The sequence below is a fragment of the Eleutherodactylus coqui genome, chromosome 8 (assembly GCF_035609145.1).
Source record: "Eleutherodactylus coqui strain aEleCoq1 chromosome 8, aEleCoq1.hap1, whole genome shotgun sequence".
Lineage (NCBI taxonomy): Eukaryota > Metazoa > Chordata > Amphibia > Anura > Eleutherodactylidae > Eleutherodactylus > Eleutherodactylus coqui.
In genome coordinates this window covers 67,152,396-67,172,662 of record NC_089844.1, presented here as the reverse complement: position 1 = coordinate 67,172,662, position 20,267 = coordinate 67,152,396, and the positions used below count along the sequence as shown (strand labels likewise).

Here is a 20,267-nt window from a genome sequence, read left to right as displayed (position 1 = left end):
TTAACATTAGAAAGTCCAATTGACTTTTGCGTTAAAAAAAAACATGCAATTTTATCATGGGCGGCAGCAGTGCGACACCCAAAAATCGAAAGTACAAAGATGCGATCTTGCCGTGATTTTCTTGCGGCAAAAACGTGACTGCCGATGTGGAACTGGCCTTAAAGTTTTCAAAAAGTAAAAGTTAAAAAAAGGTATAAACAAAAGTCTATGTTTCCTATTAACCTACAAAAAAAAAATGCCTATGTCGAGCTCATATGTGATAGCGTGGTTTGTTACACTATTCTAACCCGCAAAACAGTATGAAAACATAAGGGAGGTTAAATGGAGTAAAAAGTATTTCACTTTTTTTTCTTTAAACTCTACTTCTTTGTATTAAAGGTCACGTTTTCCGGATGGCTGAACCGTGATGTGAGCCGTCCCCGAGACACGTTGGTATTGGAGATGTAAATCACCACATCGGTAAAAAAGGTGATCATTTCACTTTATTTTCCCATCTGCCCTTTGGGCTCGCTGAGTGACGGTAACTTCGTACAAGCTTGTTTTGTCACATCTTGTTTTCCATCTCGGCTCCCGTCTCCTACAGATCTGTACATTTAATAATGACTCCCACCAGCTGCTCCCCTTTCATCCGCCCACCTCTCCTACAATTAAAGCTTTAGTAAGGACTTAAGCCCCAGCCATGTTCTTTACATTGTCTTGGATTGTGCCGCCCGACTGAGCGAACGCGACCGACACAAAGATCTCCGGAGAATATTTATATGCGTTATTGTCTGTTCCTCTGAAGGCTACGGAGCGACACTTATTATCCGCGTGCCTCGTGCAGCGACCGATCCCTCTGTGTAAGCTATTCTTTCACAGGCGCACACTGCTATAATCTACGTGCACGCTTTATTCTGACATTTCCTATTACCCACTTTAACCCTTCAGTGACATCCACCATATATTTACAGTAGATGTGCGCAGGCTAAAGTGCGGCGCCCAGCGGGTGTCAACTGTGTGATACCGCGGACAACGACCGCAGCATTGAAGTGGTTACACAGATGGAGGAGGGCAGCATTCTATTTAATGTGATTGCTTAATTTGCGCCTCTACGTGTACCACCACCTATCGACCTATATGGGGGTCTTACTGAGCAGTTAGCAGTAATGTCCGCATGTCAGAGGCCTCATTAAAAACCAGTAAGGCTGGGGTAAAACGGGACGGAATTTTAGCAGAATTCTTGCGGAATGACCGCACTGAAATTGCGCTGGAGAAGCGCAGCTTCAAAATCCGCAGCATTTTGCCGCGGGTTTTGGAGCGGTTTGGCCATCGGCATTCCGCTGCGGCTTTCTCTCCCCATAGAGAGGCCGCTGCGGAAATGAAAAAAAGAATCGACATGCTGCATCTTTGTTTTCCACACCGCATATCCAATTCCGCACGTCTTGGACGCAGCGTGTGGACGAGATTTTTGCAAAATCTCATGCCCACTTTGCTTGCAAATCCCAGGATTAGGAGCTGCGGGCGGAATTGCTGTGCGGACATTCCCAGCCTTAGCGTTTTCCTTTAGTGGAGAGTGCTCACTAGACTACAGCTGTATGGAGCGGATTCTTCTCCGCAAAATTTGTATTTTGGGCATTTGATGCTGAAAGCTTTGATCCGCGGCATAAACGGACATGCTGCGAATGTAAAATCCGTGGTAATTTGCACGCCGATTTTTTTTCTGCAGCAAATTGATGTGTTTTGGTAAAAATCTCAACTGCTTTGCCGATACTGTAAAATCGGGAAAGAAAACCAGTAGCGTTCTCCATTCTACGTGGACATATCCTTAAAGCTCTTCAGGGGTTGAACGGCGGTCAACAAGGCTGATCACTTAACGAAGCAATCAGCTGCGCCTTTGTTCAGCAGGACGGGTGGGCTGTAAGTTGAGCGAGTGAGGGCCACAGGTGACCCACGAGATCCGGTCTGGGCAACCCTCCTTACAAATAACATTTGGCCACACAAATGCTGCCCAACAGTGGGTGTTAATGCCATCTAAAGAGCCCGGGGCCTCGCGAATCATAGAGAACTCACACATCTCTTTACATTGGGCCAATAGCAATCAATTTACAAACTACGCCAACAAGCCGTCCAGCACATTTTTGCGCTAACACACAACTGGCCAGAAGCTACACGGTGGCGTCTTCTCTTCAGATGGCCACATCAGAGGCTCAACAATTGAGCAAAAATATGCTACCTTATATAACTTATTAATTGGTGCTGGGCGGGGAGCCAAACTATATCTTTGCTACACCTCTGGATAAGCGGAAAGTTCCATGGCATGGCCACGCGTTGGGAAACCTCTGCTCATAGTTTTTGCAGTTAATCGGCATAACTTCCCCACCTTTTGTCGCCCGCTCAAACACCAACATATAACGTGGTGCATTGTGGTACAGCTGTTTTGAAAAATAGTCCATCTTCCGTTTGGGACAACCCGCAGATTTTCAGAGACCAGTATTAAGAAACGATACTTAGAAATCAACCAATATAGAACCCTTCAATAATCCATCAGAGCAGCAGCCGTAAACCCCCCTGCCCTTCCCCCGCCCCCCAAGTAGCCACCAGAACGCTCACCAAAAAAAAAAACAAAAAAAAACCTCTCTGTAGCCAATACGTGAAGACAACCCCTCATGGGAAGCTACGAAAGTGGTACGCCTAGCAATCGGTCTTGTATTAATGTGTTTGATGCCATACCCAGAGAGTCCAGCCGTAGGGCCCATAGTTTCTCTAATTTGTTGGGGGGAATTTCTTTTAGGCCAGACACTCTTCCAGCACAAGAGTAGCATTATCTTTATTAACCAACTCCCTATAGGGGTGATTTATCAGACAGCTAGTACAGGCTAATAACCTCCTTGTCAGGTATGGAAGTCGTCCTGTAGCGGTCATCTTTCCACATTTGTCAATAGTCGGACTAAACGTGCACCAAAAATACATATTACAGGATCCAGGGGAAAGCAACTTCAAATCTCCTGCTGATGGTTTCTAGTCAGCAGCAAGACATGTACAAGTCCAGAACACGTATATAATATCCGCCTGCTGTGACGCACAGCGAGTCTGCACGTACCACCATCTGACATCGGAAGTTAAGAGTTCTGTACACTGCAGGCGGAAGGAATAATTGGGATAAGGGTTTAGCCTCACTTCGTATAACAGGGTACCAGCATGTCAATCTATTGATCGGCAGTGACCGGTCCCAAATCCTCATCACATGTATTTTTAACCCCTTAGGGAAGCTTTTTTCTCATCTTTTTTGTTTTTTCCTTCCCACATTGAAAAAAAAAAATCATTTTAATAAACTCTTATTTATTCATCGATGTAGCTGTATGAGGGCTTGTTTTTTGCAGGACGAGTTGTAATTTTCAATGGTGCTAGTTAATGTACCATATAATGTACTGAAAAACCTTTACAAAATTCTAATTGGAGTGTTATGGGGGAAAAAAAAGAAATCAAATTCTGCCATCATTTGAGGGGGGAGGTCTTGTGTCAACAATCTACCCACTACAGAACAAATGAGAAGATAACTTAATTCTATGAGTCAGTACGAGTAACAGGATACCAAATTGATATTTTTTTATTTATTTTTTGCTGTGCTACGTTTAAAATATACAATATCTTTAGAAAAAAATCTAATTAAGTTTTCTGCCGCCATCTTCTGACCAGCATAACTTTCATTTTTCCGTGCAAGGACTCGTTTTCTGTGGGTCGTCCTTTAGTTTTTATTGCTACCATTTTGGAGAAGATATAACTTTTGGCTAGCTTTTTATAAAAGCAAAACATTTTTTTGGAGACAAGGCGACAAAAAAAAAAAAAGTGCATCCTGGCATTATTTTTCTCAAGACATTTACTGTGCGAGGTAAATAATGTGTTACGTTAATTAATCAGACTTTAATGGGCACAGTGATACCAAATAGGTTTTGGGTTTTTCATTTAGATTTTTTTTTATTCTAAACATGGTAATAAGTGTGGGGTGGGGGGTGTTTGAACTTTTATTACCTTCTTTTTTTTTTTTTAAATTAATCAAACTTTTTAAAACTAGTTTTTACTTTTTCTTTTTTTTAGTCCCCACAAGGAATAAGAACTTGTGATGGTGTGATCGCTCCTGTAGTTAGACGTAATACCAGGCAATATTCCAGTATGATGTCTGATGGGCAATCTTTCAGAAGGGACCAGTGAACATCCATCTGGGTATTTAAATGCTACTGTCAAAATTGACAGCGGCATGTAAAGGGTTAACAGCTGCGATCAGTGGCGGTGCTGATCAGAGCTGTTGCGGGCAGAAGTTGGCTGTAAGAAACAGCTGGCACCCGCATTGTATGGAGCGGGATCGACACCTGATCCTACATGATGTAAATGTACGTCCTGGAGAGTTAAGCCTCTTTCACACGGGCGACAAAATGGCGTCTTTGTCCCTGTGATTTTTCAGTGATATCGTTGCTTTTATGTGAGAATAATCTCTCACTGTATCGCTTGCAATAAAATTGTTCGATTTTTTTTATTGCGTGTCAATAGGACTTTAATATTAAAAATGCATTAAACTGCACAAAAATTGCAGGTTCGTGCCATGCAACAAACAAGGAGGTTCCGTAGGGAAACATGGGCTACAAAAGAAAAAAATAATAAAAAATCGTCGCATGATAGTGCATGATGTGATTTTTATTTTCAGAGAAAACATCGCTAACGTGAAAGAACCCATTGGAAGGCATGGGCATCACGTGCATGCGGCTTCTCGCACTATTGTGTCGCAGCAAAATTGCGCTATTTTGTCACCTGTGTGAAAGCGGACTTAAGGGGTTAAGTAACAAAGGATATCTAGACCCATAGTCCTGTAGGACAGACCTATATACAGTGGAGAGAATTCCAATTGCGGTACCCTCTGCAGCTAGCATGTCTATGGTAGCATTTCCCTAAACCCACAGATCAGACTGTCTACACTGACTACAGAAGGCGTGACGTAACTGTAAATATTGGTAAAAACGTCTGTAGGGTAGTAAAAATTGGGTTTAAAAAAAAAATACTAAGATTAACATGTTTAACATAGAACTTGACCTAAACAACAAGAGGTCATTTTCTGATGAAATACTCCTTTTACTTAGTGAAGCCTCGCCATCGCAGCCCAGTACGGTCACTTACCTGCTCTTGTCCGTTATTTGTTCTTGCATCATCCGCAGCTTGGCAGGCGGGATATAAGCTCCACCAGTACGAGTAAGGACTGAATCCAAGTCATCTTTCTTTTTCTTCACTGGAGGCTCAGAGGAGGCTTGTACTTCTTCCGATCGCTCTTCACTTCGCCTTGATGGCGGAGGCGATTTTCTATCTCTCCTTCTGTCAAAATCTCTGTCTGGATCTCGTCTTGATCGATCCCGATCCCTAGGACACAATTAAAGATAAATCTGTAAATACTACAATGCCTAGGATATAGGTTATTTCTCAGTACTATCTACCGAGCCTTCTTCAGCTCTGCTCACATGGTGCATCTTCAGTGTATTCAACTGAATGCAAGGAAATTCCACAGCATAGCTCATACGGCGCGAATTTTGAAATCCACGTCGTTTAAAAAAAAAAAAAAAAAAAAAAAAGGACAATTATGTTAATTCTTGGTGCGGAATTTGCCCAATTCACTAGGCTAATTCTGCATGCGGATCCATGTGCAATTCCATAGCAGAACTCTGGGGCTCACATATTAAAGTGAACCCGTCATCAACTGTAAGCACCATAAGCTAACTTATGATGGTAATAGTTTAGAGGTCGGTGAGCCCAGGCAGTTGCATCTCATACTCACCCAGTCTCCTATTTCTGTAGTAATCCCCAGGGAAGACAGCATGCACACAGCAGTTGTGTCCATGTACCTCCCAATCATCTCTATGGGAGGTGCATGCACCCACCCTACTGAAAAGGAGTCAAGGTTCTGCGCATGCCTGGACTTCGCTAAGAGACCCAGAAGGAACAGGGGACCGGAAGAGTATGAGAAGAGGCTCCCCGGACTCCACATCACCTAGACTAGAAGCACCATAAACTTAGCTTACAGATTCTTTAAGTGGCAGATCCGTATCTCAAAAACCTAACGTGTATCTGGATTTCTAAGAGGAACTCGTCAGCAGCTTGGAGCTGCTGATACCAATAACATGTAGGGAACAATACAGGATGGACTGTGGCGTTTTTTTTTTTTTTATTCAACCCTGAAATGTCCGGATAGATTGTAAAAGCACGACGGCTTCCCTCCCCTGCTGTATGATAAAAGAATCCCTAACTGTCCAATAGGGGGCTCAGATGGTCTCTGCTACCCACAATGCCGTCCAATCCTTGTGCATGCTCTCGGAGATTGACAGGTGATGTGGATGGCATCTTCTAAGTCATCAAAACCATGTGCATCTGCTGTACAAGCCAAGGACCAGTGCATGCGCAGGAGTCATTAAAGTATGCCCACAATAGGGATAGGCGATCTGCAGATGTGCCAGTCCAGGCCGTGCTTGAGCAAGATTTGGACATGTCTGTGGTTGGCATAGGAAACATTATCCACATCACCTGACAAGAATGGACTAGGTATGGAAGGCTCTGCGGACCATTCGGGATTAACCCTTTGCAATCCAATTTTTGATTCAGGGTTTCCTATGGGGCTTTCTCTTTCTGCCATTATACAATGGCGCCATCTGCTGGCTGGAGCCAGTACTGCATTATGGGAAATGCTGGAGAGGCCTCCAACAACAGAGCGGCCAGTAATATACAGTATGAATACCCTGCCAGACGTCTTCTGACATCGAGGCTGTACACCCTTCAATCAGAATGTCTTCAGATGTCAGACAGTGGCTTGGAAAGGGTTAAAGGAGATGTCTCGAGGCAGCAGTGAAATATTTTTTTTGCCCAGTCCCCCTTCTTCAGCATACATTACTAAGTACCAATGTAAATGGCTTTTAAAGCCGGTTCCTACTTACAGTTCTGGCGTTTCATGAACTTATAAAAAGTTTCCCAAAGATGGCCGCCGCTTCTTCTCCCTGCGCTTGCTTCAGCCCGACGTGCTCGCTCCCGAGACGCCGGTCACGCTTCGTATTAGCAGGGAGCTGTCCAGTGCTGATCCTTTCCCCCTGCACAAGTAACCCAGGCTTCGTAATAGCAGGGAGCTGTCCAGTGCTGAATTCTCAGCAGAAGGTACTGTAATGCCTCCCTGCAATTCACTTTCCACTGTTTTAGATGAAATAGTTTTTTCACCTAAATATATATGTGTGTGTATATATGCGTGTACACATTTTATATATATATATATCTATATATATAGATAGATATATATAGTATATATGTGTATGAGTATACGCATACGCGTATTCGTGAGTGTATATACACACACACACATATATATATATACACACACATACCCACACGTGTTTTTTTATATGCGTGTGTATATATGTGTATGTGTATATATATATATATATATATATATATATATATATATATATATATATATATATATATATATATATATATATAGTGTGTGTGTATATATGCGTGTACACATCTTTTATATATATATATCTCTATATAGATATAGATATATAGAGAGATATATATATAGTATACATGTGTACGAGTATACGCATACGCGTATTCGTGAGTGTATATATACACACATATATATATATATATATATATACACACACATATATATATACCCACACGTGTTTGTATATGTGTGTGTATGTATATATATATATATATATATATATATATATATATATATATATATATATATATATATATATATATATATGTGTCTGTCTGTGTATATATATATATATGTGTGTCTGTCTGTGTGTATATATATATATATATATATGTCTGTGTGTGTGTCTGTGTGTATATGTGTATATATATATCTATATATATCTATCTGTCTGTCTGTGTATATATATATATATATATATATATATATATATATATATATATATATATATATATATATATATATATATATATGTATGTATGTGTCTGTCTGTCTGTCTGTGTGTCTGTCTATATATATGTCTGTCTGTGTGTGTGTGTCTGTGTCCCGGCGGCGGGAGGCTCGGGCAGCATCGGGGGCACGGCGGCGGGAGGCTCCGGCGGGATCCGGGGGCAGGCAGGCGGCGGGATCCGGGGGCAGGCAGGCGGCGGGATCCGGGGGCAGGCAGGCGGCGGGATCCGGGGGCAGGCAGGCGGCGGGATCCGGGGGCAGGCAGGCGGCGGGATCCGGGGGCAGGCAGGCGGCGGGATCCGGGGGCAGGCAGGCGGCGGGATCCGGGGGCAGGCAGGCGGCGGGATCCGGGGGCAGGCAGGCGGCGGGATCCGGGGGCAGGCAGGCGGCGGGATCCGGGGGCAGGCAGGCGGCGGGATCCGGGGGCAGGCAGGCGGCGGGATCCGGGGGCAGGCAGGCGGCGGGATCCGGGGGCAGGCAGGCGGCGGGATCCGGGGGCAGGCAGGCGGCGGGATCCGGGGGCAGGCAGGCGGCGGGATCCGGGGGCAGGCAGGCGGCGGGATCCGGGGGCAGGCAGGCGGCGGGATCCGGGGGCAGGCAGGCGGCGGGATCCGGGGGCAGGCAGGCGGCGGGATCCGGGGGCAGGCAGGCGGCGGGATCCGGGGGCAGGCAGGCGGCGGGATCCGGGGGCAGGCAGGCGGCGGGATCCGGGGGCAGGCAGGCGGCGGGATCCGGGGGCAGGCAGGCGGCGGGATCCGGGGGCAGGCAGGCGGCGGGATCCGGGGGCAGGCAGGCGGCGGGATCCGGGGGCAGGCAGGCGGCGGGATCCGGGGGCAGGCAGGCGGCGGGATCCGGGGGCAGGCAGGCGGCGGGATCCGGGGGCAGGCAGGCGGCGGGATCCGGGGGCAGGCAGGCGGCGGGATCCGGGGGCAGGCAGGCGGCGGGATCCGGGGGCAGGCAGGCGGCGGGATCCGGGGGCAGGCAGGCGGCGGGATCCGGGGGCAGGCAGGCGGCGGGATCCGGGGGCAGGCAGGCGGCGGGATCCGGGGGCAGGCAGGCGGCGGGATCCGGGGGCAGGCAGGCGGCGGGATCCGGGGGCAGGCAGGCGGCGGGATCCGGGGGCAGGCAGGCGGCGGGATCCGGGGGCAGGCAGGCGGCGGGATCCGGGGGCAGGCAGGCGGCGGGATCCGGGGGCAGGCAGGCGGCGGGATCCGGGGGCAGGCAGGCGGCGGGATCCGGGGGCAGGCAGGCGGCGGGATCCGGGGGCAGGCAGGCGGCGGGATCCGGGAGCAGGCAGGCGGCGGGATCCGGGGGCAGGCAGGCGGCGGGATCCGGGGGCAGGCAGGCGGCGGGATCCGGGGGCAGGCAGGCGGCGGGATCCGGGGGCAGGCAGGCGGCGGGATCCGGGGGCAGGCAGGCGGCGGGATCCGGGGGCAGGCAGGCGGCGGGATCCGGGGGCAGGCAGGCGGCGGGATCCGGGGGCAGGCAGGCGGCGGGATCCGGGGGCAGGCAGGCGGCGGGATCCGGGGGCAGGCAGGCGGCGGGATCCGGGGGCAGGCAGGCGGCGGGATCCGGGGGCAGGCAGGCGGCGGGATCCGGGGGCAGGCAGGCGGCGGGATCCGGGGGCAGGCAGGCGGCGGGATCCGGGGGCAGGCAGGCGGCGGGATCCGGGGGCAGGCAGGCGGCGGGATCCGGGGGCAGGCAGGCGGCGGGATCCGGGGGCAGGCAGGCGGCGGGATCCGGGGGCAGGCAGGCGGTGGGATCCGGGGGCAGGCAGGCGGTGGGATCCGGGGGCAGGCAGGCGGTGGGATCCGGGGGCAGGCAGGCGGTGGGATCCGGGGGCAGGCAGGCGGTGGGATCCGGGGGCAGGCAGGCGGTGGGATCCGGGGGCAGGCAGGCGGTGGGATCCGGGGGCAGGCAGGCGGTGGGATCCGGGGGCAGGCAGGCGGTGGGATCCGGGGGCAGGCAGGCGGTGGGATCCGGGGGCAGGCAGGCGGTGGGATCCGGGGGCAGGCAGGCGGTGAGCTCCGGGGGCAGGCAGGCGGTGAGCTCCGGGGGCAGGCAGGCGGTGAGCTCCGGGGGCAGGCGGTGAGCTCCGGGGGCAGGCGGTGGGCTCCGGCAGCACGGCGGCGGGCTCCGGCAGCACGGCGGCGGGCTCGGGGGCAGGCGGTGGGCTCCGGGGGCAGGCGGTGGGCTCCGGGGGCAGGCGGTGGGCTCCGGCAGCACGGCGGCGGGCTCGGGGGCAGGCGGTGGGCTCCGGGGGCAGGCGGTGGGCTCCGGGGGCAGGCGGTGGGCTCCGGGGGCAGGCGGTGGGCTCCGGGGGCAGGCGACTTACATGGGCGGCTTCTCGGCTGGGCTTCTCGTCTCCGCTCGGCTGGGCTGCTGAACTTTCTGCACCTTTCTGCTCCAGCGCGCTCCCGAGAGGTTACAGCTCGTCTGCGCATGCGCAGAAGAGCTGTAGCGTCTAACACACTGAAGCGGCTCGCGCTGAGCAGAAGACCGGACTGCGCAAGCGCGTCTAAAAAAGCAAGCTGCCAGCGAATTTAGACGGAACCATGGAGACGAGGACGCTAGCAACGGAGCAGGTAAGTGGAATAACTTCTGTATGGCTCATATTTAATGCACGATGTATATTACAAAGTGCATTAATATGGCCATGCAGAAGTGTATAACCCCACTTGCTGCCGCGGGACAACCCCTTTAATAACCATACAATGTGGAGAGGATTAAACTTCATCACTGCAAGTTATCCGGACATTACAAGCTTTCATGTGAAGAAAGAGAGAACAAAAACTTTCCATCCTCTCTAATGTATTGCTCCCCACATGCCACTGGCAACTACAAATGCTGCGGTAGACTGCACGCTCTGGTAATACCAATCAGGTTTTACGGAAATTAAGGCTAACTATAAAGCTCCAGATGATTTAATTAGCTGTAAAACATTGTGTGTTAGATAGCATTAAAGTCGCCTTATTTCCACCCTCGCCCATTAATATTTCATCTTACCCCGGATGATCTCTTCTGCAGCAATTAGACAGTATTCCAGTGGGAGGTATTCCTGCTGCCCCCGTTTGACCTCACCGGCATACTACTACTCTATACACACGAGGAGCTCTAGCCTGAACATTTACAATCTGGGAATTCGGAAAATCACAAAGCGCTATATTGCTGGTCAATGTTCATTAACGGCAGCATGTCTGCTGTCCAAGAAGAGTATTAGAAGCTTGCCTTGTATATTCTGATCTCTCATATCGTCCATTTCTTGGCCTGTCGTCATCATATTGGTCACGGTCCCTGTAGTTTCTGCCACGATCAGAGTAGCCTCTATCATATGGAGAAAGTGATCGGTCTCTTTCCCGATACCTACAAAAATCAAATTTGCTTACAATACAAAGTACAGTAGTTTAACCCAGTAGTTACACACTGACCATTATACCCCATCTACTATTACACAGTTCTGGATACTTTCTTCTGAAAGTCTAATCTAAGGGTCACACTGTGTCTGTGCACTGAGACTAAGGTATAAGTGAAGGAAAGCTCCCAGCGTAAAAAGGGGTTTTCCAGTGAAATACTACTAATGACCCATCATCAGGATACGTCATCAATAGTTGATCGGCTGGGGTCCGCCGCTCTGGACCGTGCCGCAAATACACAGAGGTCGGAGCGGACTCCTCCACGCCGACCTCTGTGTAGTGGCCGGCGCTTCTAACTACAGGCATAGCTCTCATTGACTTCTGTGTTATTGCGGCACTGACAGCTTGTGACTGCTCAGCCGATCGGTCAGGGTCCCAAGCGGTAGACCCCGGCCGATCAACTATTGATGACCTATCCTGATGATAGGTCATTAATAGCATTTCACTGGAAAACCCCTTAAACATTAAAAGGAGTCCATTGGAATGTACATGCCTTTCAACTACCTCAACAGTCGGTAGGGCATTTACACATATGGACACATACCTGTTTCTGTTCATAGCGCTTTCATAGCCTTTTTTCCCCATATACAAATTACTTCGCAATTGCCTGGGGTCTCGGTGAGGAAATGTCACCCAGCACTTCCACCGTGGTCTTGATTGATCTGGTAGCCATACGCTTTAGCTCACACGAGCGGTACTCGCCCTGCTGTGAAGCTCAATACACCTTACTGTGACGTCATTTCAGACTGCCGCATCAACTAAGGCAAGCGCCATAGCATCTTCTGGGCCTGAAACCGCCATGAGGGTACTGGTCAAGTGCGATATATGCTTTTTACAATGAACACCTTTGGGTGATGGAGGCCACTGTACGACATCGGTCACAAACCTCCATAGGATGTATATGGCCAATGGTAGGCTACACAAGCCTTACTGCATCAACAGTGGGAAAAGAAAGCCCCTCTCTCCGACCTCATCCTCAAATTAGTGCCAAGTAGAACCTTGTGAAAATTTATTAACAGCTCGACATCTGAAAAACAGTATCAGGCCTCCCTCACACAGGGCGTTTGCAGAAACGCAGCGTTGAAAAATCTGTTACTGCAGATTCCACCCCGTTTCAGCAGCGCTGGCATACTTTATGCCAGCGTTTTGGCTGCGTTTTCAGCTCGGCTGAGAACGCAGCCAAGAATGCTGAAAAGAAAAAAAAAGCTATACTCACCTAGCTGCTGCAGTCCGGGTTGCGGCCGCTGATCTCTGCCGCTGATCCGGGCTTCCTCGGCACCCCAAATTCTATTGCCGGAGGCCAGGTTTGAGAGCCCCGCCTCCGGCAATAGAGTGCTGTGATTGGTTGTCAGTGCTTGCTCGATGCCCAATCACAGCCCTTCATTGACTGTCTCAGCCAATCAGAGCTTGCCAGCGCTGATTGGCTGAGACAGTCAATGAAGGGCTGTGATTGGGCATCGAGCGTGCCGATAACCAATCACAGCACTCTATTGCCGGAGGCGGGGTTCTCAAACCTGGCCGGCAATTGACTTGTTTGTGCAGAGGAAGCCCGGATCAGCGGCAGAGACCAGCGGCCGCGACCCGGACTGCAGCGGCTAGGTGAGTATTATTTTCTTTTTTTTCCTCTAGCCCGCTGGGACTGTATTTCGGGGTAGGGCTTCTATTACAAGCCCTCACCGCGAAAAGCGGCGAGCGGTTAACGCTGCCAAAAACGCGGCACCAAGTGCTAAAATCGCTGCCCATTCATTTCAATGGGCGACGCAGGGCTGAAAAGGCCCCAAAATAGAACATGCATCGCTGTCAAAGCGCAGCGTTGGAAGGCGCTGCGTTTTCAGCCCTGTGTGAGCAGCCCCATTGAAATGAATGGGAGTGTTGTACAGCGTTTAGCGCTGGGCTGAAAAGGCAGCGCTAAACGCTATACAAAACGCCCTGTGTGAGGGAGGCCTCACTGAGCATGCTATACGTTGTTTGGTCAGAGCTGTCAAATCATGGCAGAGATTTGAACTCTGCTTCTCACTTTACCAGGAGACCGCATGAAATATACACTGCATACGATATACCAACATACCAAAATTGTCACTTGAGTTTACATCTAGCCATTATTTGACTTAGAGGACCACATCAGCTAGTACACGGAGTCATTAATGCAACTCTGAATGATAGCATTATGGATGGTCAGATGAAGGCATTCTAACATACCTGTCCTCTGGAGAAGAGCTCTCGTGTCGAGAACTGTGAGCATCTCGTCTGTCGTAACTGGAGGAGTTCTGAAAACAATAACAAAGATTATAAAAGGGTTGTAGAAAAGCATCAGGAAAAAATGTTTTCGGGTGCGTTCACATGTAGGGGATGTACTGCAGAACTAAATCTACACCGCTAATTTTGATGTCGATCCATGGGAAATTTGAGCCCTTCAGTAGATAGAATGAAGTCTGCTGCAGATCCACACGCTATGTGTGAAATGAACCCTGAGGGAACGTTCCCACCACGTCGAAGCTTCCACCTGGGGGAAAGGGATGGAAGCTCTCCAGGCCATTCTGCAGATTTTCGCTGCTTTCCAGCATTCTGTGTCGGAAGGTAAATGACGTTATTCCTACCGCTGGATACCAAAACCAACCCCCCTGCATGAATTCTCAGACACGGTGTGAACGTCCCCTTACTGGATTCTTAACATTTACTGTAATCATATTTTTGTTTACATTATGTTACGTTCCATTTATAAAGTGTTTAAAGCGGACCATACACGCTAGGCCCAATGCACACGGGTAGATTTGCATTGCAGAATCCAGAGCGAGCATCCGCCTCCGGATTCCGCAGCAAATACCGCCCATAGACATGCTATAGAAAACTGCTTTTCATCTCCATGAGCGGAAATCAATTGCAATTTTCCGCTCACAGAGGGAAAATCGTAGCACGTCCTATTCCAGCGCAGATGGCTTCATTACGTCCGATCGGCGGCCCGTCTGCAGCCGACACTGCCCATGTGCACAGGCCAGCGCATCCAAAGAACAACAGAAAACCATTCCGGACAGGTGCGCTGGGGTCACCAGCCAGGCACAGGGTCGGATTCCGCTGTGGGATCCCAATTGCAGAATCTGACCCGGCCATGTGCATTCAGCTTTAAATAGTCATCGAATAAATGCTTGTTGGCTGACAGGTGACCCACCTGACCTCAGGCGAGTGGGCATGCACCCTCATCTGGAAAAGGCTCCTCTGGCAATAGATTCTCACATTGGAACACAAGAATAGGGCACGTTGAAATCCAACTGCCACATCCTTCTCACTTATCCCCTCCCATCGGGGTAAGTCAGTAGTCTTCCATATACATTAGCCGGTTGGCCAATCCCACCAAAACCTTTGGTCTTGGCTGCCCATCTAATGTGTACGGCCAGCTTAACAGATGTTCCAAAAAGTTAGGAAAAAAAAATGGTCTGCTCCTTTAAGAACCAACTCTAAGCCTTTCCAGGGGTTACATCCGTGACAGCAGATCCCACTGAATTGAAGAGGTATTCCCTTGTGAGACTTTCATGGGATGTGCCTTGACAATCTGATAGATACCGGTCTCCCCCCAGCAACCGGGATCTCTCTTTATTTCTGGTGCCCGGCATATTGGAAGCAGTACCGAAAGCCGAGTGAGTTGCCTTACACCGTTTCTCTAACTCCCATAGAAGCAAATAGATAAACAACGTAGCGCAGCGAGCCATTCCCTTTCCATTACCCCCATTCACTTGTACGGCAGTAATGGAAACAGTGTGGCACACGCTCAGCCGTTTTCGTAATTCCTGGCCAATGCATGTGTCCAAACGGGAGAGGCGGAGGACTAGTTGGGCATGGACCAAGCCTCTCTATGGCAGAGTAAACGCTGGGTGGCTGGCACTGATTGTGTCTAATAGTAATGTAAAGCCCGGCTCACACAAATGGGTCAAAATCTGTGAGCGAAGAACTGTGTATGACCGCCAAAGTGAATTTCATACGGTCTCATATGTGTGCAGTTTTCCAGCCTATCGTCTGCGTTGAAGAACAACCGCAAGCAGGGAATGACATCAGAAAGTTGCCCAACCCCTGTAAACGCCCAGGTGACATTCTCTTGTGCCGTGGTGGTGAGAGCTGCTCCAAGCGCCTTCAGGACAGGATGCTGCTCTCCAGGCTTGGCTGGTTTATACTACTTATTTTGAAAATAGTATAAATCACCTTCCACACAAAAAAAAAACCCAAAACACTTCTTTAGGAAGAGCCTAGAAGAAGAAGCGGAGGTTGCAGACAGCAGTCTGGATGGTGTGCTGCTCCCCAGACTGTCCTGCATTGTCTGCCCATAAATTCCTGCTTTCTTTATACCTTTTATATCTGGTCTCCCAGCAACTTGTAAACAAATCTGGGTCCATACACAATGTAATGCATATGCCCGGCAGATTAAACGCATCCATAGAGATCAGTGGAGCCTATATGCGCAGAATTCGTGGGAAAACAGAGCATGCTGACATTTTTCTTCTGCTCACGGAATCCACAATTCGTACCCGCAGGGGTGAGCGAAACACTTTTATGGCGAAAGTGTTTCCGTAAAAGTCTGATTTATCAAATTAATGCAGTATCTATCCTGCACAGTGAACATAGGCAGCAAAAAAAAAAAAAAAGAAAATATTCAACATAACTTTTTTTTTTTTAACATCCTAGCTACAAAAAAAAATTTAAATAATAAAAAGTGATCAAAAAGTCATATATATTCCAAAACGGTACCAACAGAAAACTACAGGATGTCCTGTGAAGAGCCAAAGCTTATACAACTATGTTGACAGGATTTTTTTTAGTAAGTTCTAGCTGTCAGAAGAGAGTGCCTTGTCTTTAAGGGGTAAAAATAAAGTGAATTGCACTTACTCCTCCACAGCCATTGGGATCAAGCGCTGCACTCCCGGTGATTGTTGTGACAGACAATGCCACATAAAAATCGGGTGATGGCTACAGTGTCATGTTTCTTAACTCCTGTGATCATGGCACGCAGGATGTGAGCGCCCATACCGGGAGTACGAGCGCTGATACTGTAGCCTCTCATTGGCTCCAGCAGTCCCTAATTTCCTGTGGCATCATCAGTCACAACAATCATCGGGACCACAGCAGGGGCCAGCCAACGCTGTGAGACCCCCTCCCTGGTGTCAGATACGGGCCCGTAGGCCACACGTGAGCCCAGATAGGTTTCGGTATCCAGTCTCGCATGCAGAAGCAGTGACTCCAGTCTGGAGACCATATGGCCCAACGGGGGTTATTTGGAGGACGATGTGGGGTTGTTTGGGGACACACTGGAGGACAATGGGGATTGCTTAGAATATCATTTCTGCATTAGTGATCACAAACTTCAGACCTGCTCGCTGACCCTTTTTTTGCCCATTTTCGTTTTTTCCTCCCCCTTTTTAAAAAATTGTAACTCCTTTATTTATCTATCGACGTCGCTGTATGGGGGCTTGTTTTTTGCAAATAAAAGGTTCTAAATGGAGTAAAATGAAAAAACAAAAAAAAAAATGACATTTCACCATCTTTCGGCGCGTCTTGTTTCTACGGCACACAAACTGCAACAAACATGGCATGATGACTTTATTCTATGGGTCGGTACGATCGCTACGATACCAAACTTGTATAGTTTTTTTTCTTTGCTGGTTTTATTTTTTTTTCAAAGTCCTTTAATTTTTTTAAATTATTTTCTGCCGCCATCTTGTGCGCGCAATAACATTTTTATTTTTCTGTCAACATAGTTCAGCGAGGGCTCATTTTTTGCAGGCTGTCCTGTAGTTTACGTTAGTACTAATTCGGAATACATATGACTTATACATACGGAATACATACAAAAATAAATTACCTGAAGGCGCTGCGGAATAAATTAGCACTAAACAAACAAGTCCCTCCCACACCTTTATTTTTGCGCAAGTTTTGTGCGCGTCACAACGCTTGTGTGAATGTAGCCTTATTGTGGCCCAGAGTTACAAAACCCCTTAAATAATCGCAAACCAAAAATCTCTATCTGGCCGCCACTGCAGCTCCGGCCGTGAACATCTCCCGGCCCTCTCAGATACCTGCAGGACGGGTCTGACTGATTAGACACATTTGCAAACAAGAACATTAGCGAATCCGAATCCCCAACGCAACTGGAGTGTAGCAGTGGCCATACTGGGAGTCACCCAACTTTCCTATACATTAAAAGGGAACCTGTCAGCATTACAAGCTGCTGCCGAGGCGTTAAGCGTTGTGACACAAGCAGGACAGACATGATTCTAGACAAAAAAAAAAAGTTTTTGCATTCGCAATAAATCTTACTTTGAAGGTGGCACGCCAGTTATGCAACTGCACCACCTCGAGTAAGGGCCGGCTCACCCTAGTGTGTCGGTACAGCACAATACTCTGTACCAAGCTGCCATACACGGCCATATCGCCTCTCACATGACTTGCGCGAAATATGCACACAAGAATAATCGCATGTCCCATCTTGGCGTGTATTACGTGAGCGTACATACCAAGACGGTACATGGCAATGAGTGGCACAGAGCCAGTACGCAATGTCATGCCTGCGCGCTGTGTTATACGCCCGCGTGAGCCTGGCATAAAAGAGGTGGTGCCATAAGTTCTCTCAGTCAGCCAGACGGCCAAACCCCAGCCTCTCCTTCCATTCTCCGCTGCCCCTTGTCTTGACGTCCGCACCGGTAGCGCTGAAATCTCGCGAACACTCCGCGCCCATGTGCCATAAAGCGAAGTGTATACACCTCGGCTTCACCGGTGGACACCGCAGCCAGGAGTGCGTCAAGACATGCGGGGGTGGCAGCAAACGGGAGGAGAGGCTGGGTCTGAGCAACGACATGCCGACTTGGGGCAACTCATTTGCAAAATCGGCGCACAACTCTCAAAGTCAGATTTTCTATAATTGCAAAAATACTTTTTCTCTGTATACAATCACGTCGGTCCTTCTTGTAATAGAGCGCTTAGCGCTATCGCGGCGGACAGAAAATGATTTTCCAGGCGGCAGGTTTCCCTAACCCTTTAACGCTCCATGGCGTGCCGTTACATCATGGAGGTTCAGGGTTTGTACGGAGGAGGATTGTGAGCTGAACCCAGCTGTTTTGTAGGCCGTTATAGCGCGTATTTGTGCACGGAATACGCTGTACCAATCTCACAGTCAGCCATGTTACCGCTCACACAAATTGCACAAAAGATGTGTGCAATAAATACTGCAGCATGTCCAAACTTGGCGCATACACGGCAAGATAATACATGCCGATTGGCGGCACGCAGCAAGAACGCAATGTACTTTGCGCACTTCCTGCGTGCGTATCTCTCGTAGGCCACCTGCACACGGATGGATTTGCATTGCAGAAGCGTCCGTCACCGGATTCCGCAGCAAGTAGTGTCCATAGCATGCTATGGCAAAACGCAATTTCCTCTGCACGAAGCGGAAATCGATTGCGATTTTCCACTCAGGAGAAATGGCAGCATGCTGCGATTCTGTGCGGACGGCTTCCATTGACGTCAATGGAAGCCTTCTGATCCGCGGCCCTTCCGCAGTCATCATTGCAGATAGGTTGTGGGATCCGCGTCTTTGCCTAGCGACGGCGCAGCATGACCTGTACTGCACATCCGCAGCACAGATTATGAAGTCTGCGGACACGTACGCGGGGTCACCGGAGGGGGCACTGGGCCGGATTCTGCTGCGGGATCCCGCACGTGTAATCCGACCCAGCTGTGTGCAGGCAGCACGCTGCGAGATACACTTGTGTGAGCCCAGCCGCAACAGCTGTCATCGGCACTCCCGCTGATCGCAGCTGTTAACCCTTTAAAGGACCTGCGCCAATTCTAACAGTGGCTTTAAAATGCCCCAGAGTTCAGGGAGCCCACAAATGGGGAAAAAAAATAAAAAGAGGACCACAGCCTTAAGGGGTTAACTTGGCAGAAAAGAGCAAATCAAATACAAGAGATCGATCTCTTATCAGCGGCAAATGTAATACAGTATATAGAAGGGCAACCGCCAGCCGTGGTGGAACTACAACTCCCAGAAAGCTCAGGCAGCCAGTGGCTATCCAGGAATGCTGGGAGTTGTAGTTCCAGATCAGCTAGAGATTGACTGCATCCCACAAATAATGTAGCCATGTGTCCTGGTCAGAGGTCACATGACCACCGTGCGGGGGAACAGACACAATACTCACCCTGACGTGCGCCACGCTGCTCTTCATCTCTATTATCCGTCCGCTTCCTCCACAGATCTGTGGTCTCCCGCCGCTCACAGGTGACTGTTGGGGGAATCGCGTCCTGAGTACCTCCGCTCTCTGTCCGCGATCTTCAAACCAACCAATACCGTCATACCCCGCAAACACGGCACCGGCGCTCACTTCCGGTTTCCCAGAATTCCTTCGCGTGACGTCCTTGACATGAACGGCAGCCTGCTGAGGACAAACATCATGAGAAGCGTTTTACTGTCCTGTTACTGTTTTGGATTTACAATAGTCTTGATTTTCACGGAGCAATGTTTATTTATACTGAATTAGCATAAAACAGAAGCAGAATAAATTAAATATTTATTTTCTGTATTTGTGTTTTTGTTTTTTGTTTTAAGGGTGGGAACTTGTTTTTCTGTTCTTCTACATGTTTTTGTTTTCTGGTATTTTTTTAACCGTATATATATATATATATATATATATATATATATAAAATAAAAAAATCTGTATATTTTATGTCTTTGTCCTAGTGCCCTTTATTCCGTTACTCGCTATACACTGGATGAAGGACATACCCAAGAGGTGTATTTTTATGTTTAATGAATTTCCTTCAGCAAAAAAGATACATGCTGTACAGATTTGCACAAGCTTCATACAGTTTAGGCAGATATCACACGGGCGTAAGCGCATATGTGCCACGGGAGTTGC

General features: G+C 49.0%; 1 protein-coding gene across 1 annotated transcript in view; it reads right to left on the bottom strand.

Moving 5' to 3' along the window:
• The window catches only part of CWC22 (CWC22 spliceosome associated protein homolog), a 94,475-nt gene extending 74,724 nt beyond the window's left edge, over nucleotides 1-19,751 (bottom strand). Inside the window, exons 1-4 of the mRNA XM_066575762.1 lie at nucleotides 19,551-19,751; nucleotides 13,573-13,640; nucleotides 11,189-11,323; nucleotides 5,146-5,382 (exon numbers count right to left, since the gene is read on the bottom strand). Coding sequence (XP_066431859.1) covers nucleotides 5,146-5,382; nucleotides 11,189-11,323; nucleotides 13,573-13,640; nucleotides 19,551-19,577 — 467 coding nt within the window. The 5' untranslated portion in view covers nucleotides 19,578-19,751. The remainder of the gene's footprint in view (nucleotides 1-5,145; nucleotides 5,383-11,188; nucleotides 11,324-13,572; nucleotides 13,641-19,550) is intronic.
• Between the last annotated feature and the right edge of the window lie 516 nt (nucleotides 19,752-20,267).